Source organism: Hypomesus nipponensis, chromosome 25 (assembly GCF_054491055.1).
Source record: "Hypomesus nipponensis isolate SF chromosome 25, ASM5449105v1, whole genome shotgun sequence".
Lineage (NCBI taxonomy): Eukaryota > Metazoa > Chordata > Actinopteri > Osmeriformes > Osmeridae > Hypomesus > Hypomesus nipponensis.
This window is the reverse complement of record NC_140385.1, coordinates 2,245,001-2,250,000: the sequence shown is the minus strand read 5'-3', so window position 1 is coordinate 2,250,000 and position 5,000 is coordinate 2,245,001. Positions and strand designations below refer to the sequence as shown.

Here is a 5,000-nt window from a genome sequence, read left to right as displayed (position 1 = left end):
TACAACAGGTACAATGTCACATTGTGTAGTTCCCTGTCTCCACCACTAGAGGCCTCACCACCACGCTAGGAGACTCAACATGGCTGATCAATCATCCTTCCAGCCCTCCACCCCTCAACCAAACCAGGCCCCATACCTCCAGCACCAACACCCTGCCCTCCACCCAGACTTCCCCTGTATCCAGGCTCCCAGGCTGGGCCACGGGTCCTACAGACCTCCCCTGGAGCTCCTGGAGAGCTGTGGAGAGACCTCGATCCCCAGTTTTAGCAACTTTTTTCAGGGGAGTGGAGCCAGCAGGAGCAGGGGTGGGACTGGGGGTGACAGAGAGGAGTCGCTCGAAAGGGACGGAGAGAGAGACCGGATGGACGGAGGTGGAAGAGGAGGAGGAAGTGGGGGAGCGGAGAGAGGAGGAGGAGGGCGATTTGTCCAGTGCTGGTTCGAAGGGCGTAGGGGGGAAAGGGGGGAGGAGTGCTGGGGGGAGAGGGAGGAAGAAGAGGGGGGAGGACTGGGGGGAGAGGGAGGAGGGAGAGAGGGGGGAGGTTGGCTGGGGGGAGGTGGGAAGCAGCAGGGGGGGAGGGGATGAGGTCCACAGAGCGGACGACGGCACCTCCTCCGCGGATGACGTCTTCTTCAGAGACTTTGAGAGAGGGAGGAGGGAGGAGAGAGGGATGGAGGAGGAGAGAGGGAGGAGGGAGGAGAGAGGAGGCAGTACTGGAGTCTTCTTCAACCGATACTCCAGCTCCGACAGTAGAGGAACAGTAGAGTCCAGGAGAGGAGACCTCAGATTAGAGTCCAACGGTTCCAGCGGAGGCTTCGACCCCCGAGGGTTTGACCCAGAAGAGGGTTTCTCTGCTGGGGGTCCTGCGGTGGATCTCCCGGAGGCCCAGTTGAAGCCTGGGGCTTGGGTGAGTGCCTCTGCCCAGGATCAAGCTCCCGAGGCTGGGGGTTTGGTGGTGGTGAGGTACCCCCACCAGGACCCCGCACAGCGCCTGGACTCGTTCTGTGAGGCGTTCTACTCCAGGCGGAAAGCTCTGAACAGCTTCGACAGCAGCGTCCTAGACTTGTTGTCGTCAGACGGCACCCTCAGTCACCCCGCTTTACCCCAGACTCCCACTCCTCACCCCTCTCACCCTCCTCACCACTTCCCCCTGGTCCTCAGTCCTCCTCCCACGCCCCTCCCCCCTCCCTCCCTCTCTCCCCCCAAACCCGACCCCTCCCCCCCCTCAACTGGAATCTCCTGCGGGGTGGGGGAGGGGGGTCTGGATGGTACAGTCCAGTTCTACACCTCCTCCCTCCAGCCCTTCTCCTCCGGGCACCCCTCCACATTCACATGGCAACTCCCGCTTTCCCATTGGCTGCAGCAGTCAGGCGATGCGGGCGTTGTCGAGGGCAACGTGGCAAACTGTCACTCTGGCTCCTCCCACTCTTATAACAAGCAAGCAGGCATGGCTGTGCCCTTTGTCTCCTCTCCTCCTCCTCCTCCTCCTCCTCCCTCTCTCCATCCCTCCATCTACCCTTCCTCATCACACTCCTCCCTCCATCCCTCCCTCCTTTCATCTTCTCATCCGCCCATCCCCACTCACCCCAGACAACACTCTCAAACAGCAGAGAAGGGAAGTCCTTATACGGCCCTACAGGAAGTGGTGAGCAGTCAAGCCGGCCAATCACAACTCCAGGTAAGGCACGCTGACGCTTTTATCTACATGACATCATGCATCGTTCTTTTGTAACCTACTTTTAGTTGTTGCATTCTTTGTTGCATACAATAATTATTTCCTTTGGTCAACCATGGTTGTTTTTAAAAATGCTCAGTATATAAATGTTGATTGATCAATGCAACGTGACCACTAATTCCCAACTAGGAAAACTATAGGTGCAACACTGACACCTAGGGGTGATCTGGATTTTTTTTTTTGCAAATACAATACTATTTCTTATTTGGAGGGAAAGGACCTTTCTTCTTTTAAAAATCTCTCTCTCTCCTAACAGACTACAACTCCCTTGGTGGTATACACAGGAACTCCGTTTCCCAGCATCCTCCAGAGAGAAAGAGGACAGTGGGCGGGGCCCTACACTCCTCCTCCGATGCTGAACCCCCTGCGCGGGTCCACAGGGCTCTTCTCCTCCCTCTCCTCCCTCTCCTCCCTCCATCTCGGTGAAGGAGGGATGGGGTGGAGGGGAGGAGAGGGAGGGTATCGTTCAGTACCGTGAGTTTGAAAAAAAAGATTGATTTTCAAAATGACCCTGAGTCTCTCAAACTCATGTCTGATCACTTCCCTGTGTTACTACTCTCTTTTCAACCCCTCCTCCCCCATCTCCCTCCTTCTCTCCCCCATCTCCCTCCTTCTCTCCACCATCGTCTCTCCCCTCCTCTCACATCTCCCTCCCTCTCTCCCCCATCATCTCCCTCCCTCTCTCCCCACCAGTTCTATTAATGTTGGACCAGGGTTCCAAGCAGACCTTCCAGATTACTTCCTGGAAGGGGCGGGGTCAGATGCAATGGAGGCATGGTCAGACGAATCGCAATGGGAGGAGTTGCTATGGCAGCCGTGGGCGGAGATCAATGAGGAACAAGAGAAAGGTAACAGCCGTGTTGAGATCACGTGATGTTAGTTCATCATAACCTGAAGAACCGTCTACAATGTAGACATGAAGCTCTCCAATAACATGTGTGTGTGACTGTGTGTGTGTGTGTGTGCGTGCCAGTGGAGGAGCTGATGTCGGTGTGTAGTTCCAGCTGTTTGCCAGGAGGGGGCAGCAACACAGAGCTTGCCCTGCACTGCCTGCACCTCTGTCAAGGAGACACCATGGTGAGATGCCAGCCAGCCAGGCAGCCAGGCATTCATTCAGTCAGTCATTCTGTCATTGACTCATTCGGTTATTCCTAAATTCATTCCATCTCTCTGTCTCTATTCTATATCTGCCTGTCTTTCATTTTGTCTCCCCATCTCTACATCTCTACATCTCTCTCTCTCTCTCTTTCTCTCTCTCTTTCTATCTCTCTCTCTCCAGGCCACATTGGAGATGCTGCTCTTATTTCAGATGTCACCAACGAGAGATTACCACTACTCTGGTAACCTCACCCCTCTCACCCCTTTCTCACCCCTTACTCACCCCTCACACATCCCTCTCACCAAAAATAATTGAGGAGAAACTCACTCTCCCTCCCCCCTCCCTATCTCCCTCCCTCCCTCCCTCCCTCCCTCCCTCCCTCCCTCCCTCCCTCCCTCCCTCCCTCCCTCCCTCCCTCCCTCCCTCCCTCCCCCCTCCCTCCCTCCCTCCCTCCCTCCCTCCCTCCCTCCCTCCCTCCCTCCCTCCCTCCCTCCCTCCCTCCCTCCCTCCCTCCCTCCCTCCCTCCCCCCTCCCCTCCCCTCCCCTCCCCTCCCCTCCCCTCCCCTCCCCTCCCCTCCCCTCCCCTCCCCTCCCCTCCCCTCCCCTCCCCCCTCCCTCCACCCCCTCTCCCCTCTCCCCTCTCCCCTCTCCCCTCTCCCCTCTCCCCTCTCCCCTCTCCCCTCTCCCCTCTCCCCTCTCCCCTCTCCCCTCCCTCCCCCCTCCCCTCTCAGGTAGTGATGTGTGGAGTGTGGGAGAGAGGAGTGTGTTCTTCTCAGCCTTGGAGACACACGGCAGGGACTTCTACACCATCCACCGCCTGGTACACTCTTCTTACCTGTGTGTGTGTGTGTGTGTGTGTGTGTGTGTGTGTGTGTGTGTGTGTGTGTGAGAGAGAGGGATAGGTGAGGTCAAAAAGCATGTGTCAGTGTGTTTTACTGTGTGTTGACATGTGTGTGTGTGTTCCAAGTGCGGTCAAAGAGTGTGTGTGTGTGTTTTACTGTGTGTTGATATGTGTGTGTGTGTGTGTTCCAGGTGCGGTCAAAGAGTGTGAGTCAGTGTGTGGAATTCTTCTACTTGTGCAAGAGGCTCCCTGAGAAACAACGGAGACACAGAGAGGAGGTGGAACGAGAGATGAAGGAACAGATGAGTGTAAGGTTTACTGAGAGCGTAGCATAGCATAGCATAGCATAGCATAGCACAGCATAGCATAGCATGCAGTAAAATAGCATAACAAACAGTAAAATAGCATAGCATAGCATCGATAACAATTTATGGCATTGCATGATATTCAACATTATAGCAAATAATAACTTGGCAGTGAATTTAATAGAAGCTAATTCCAAGCCATCATGTCTGCTTGCTGTCATAGATGGTCTTGGTCCCTAATCCAATGGCTAAACAGGTTGCACTGGCTCCTGCCTCCCCATTGGACAGCTGTTTCCCGTGTAAGCAGTGTGGAAAGTGAGTGAGACCTTGAGAGGCTGAAGCTGTCATCATTGTCTTCGTAGAGATTGTCATTGTATTTTTTATCATCGAAATATACTAATGATTAAACCTCCTTGAAAACGCTGTCTCTCTCTTTCCATTATTCCCCCTCCCTCCCTCCCTCCCTCCCTCCCTCCCTCCCTCCCTCCCTCCCTCCCTCCCTCCCTCCCTCCCTCCCTCCCTCCCTCCCTCCCTCCCTCCCTCCCTCCCTCCCTCCCTCCCTCCCTCCCTCCCTCCCTCCCTCCCTCCCTCCCTCCCTCCCTCCCTCCCAGAGTGTTCTACAAGATAAAGAGTCGCAACGCCCACATGAAGATCCACCGCCAGGTCCAGGAGGACTGGGGCGACAGGGCCCAGCAGCACCAACAGCTCCTGACCCTCAACCTGGCCCAGAACCTGGCCCCGACCCTGGCCAACCATCTACTCCAGCCCCAGGCTTCTCCAGCCTACCTGCCAGGCCCCGGCGCCAACAGTCACACTGTAGCCAATCAGAGTTCTCCTGCACCCGCCCCTCTCCTGCCTCCCCACCAATCCTGGGAGTCCTTCAGACTGACCTCTGACCCCACGGCGTTCTACTATGACCCGGAAGGGAAAGCGATGCAGGGAGTCGCCGTGGGAACTAAGGGACCGGTCCTGTGGCGCTAGAGTTCTAGACTTCTAGAAGGGTCTACTTGTTCCAAAGGTCT

The 5,000-nt window shown here is 56.0% G+C and overlaps 1 protein-coding gene across 1 annotated transcript in view; it reads left to right on the top strand.

The window, feature by feature from the left end:
- The first annotated feature begins 79 nt into the window (after positions 1-79).
- Positions 80-5,000, top strand: part of LOC146221705 (uncharacterized) — a 4,988-nt gene continuing 67 nt past the window's right edge. Inside the window, exons 1-9 of the mRNA XM_084692067.1 lie at positions 80-305; positions 826-1,069; positions 2,427-2,581; positions 2,707-2,810; positions 3,013-3,073; positions 3,564-3,652; positions 3,865-3,981; positions 4,202-4,293; positions 4,590-5,000. The exon at positions 4,590-5,000 is cut by the window's right edge and continues 67 nt beyond it. Coding sequence (XP_084548193.1) covers positions 80-305; positions 826-1,069; positions 2,427-2,581; positions 2,707-2,810; positions 3,013-3,073; positions 3,564-3,652; positions 3,865-3,981; positions 4,202-4,293; positions 4,590-4,959 — 1,458 coding nt within the window. The 3' untranslated portion in view covers positions 4,960-5,000. The remainder of the gene's footprint in view (positions 306-825; positions 1,070-2,426; positions 2,582-2,706; positions 2,811-3,012; positions 3,074-3,563; positions 3,653-3,864; positions 3,982-4,201; positions 4,294-4,589) is intronic.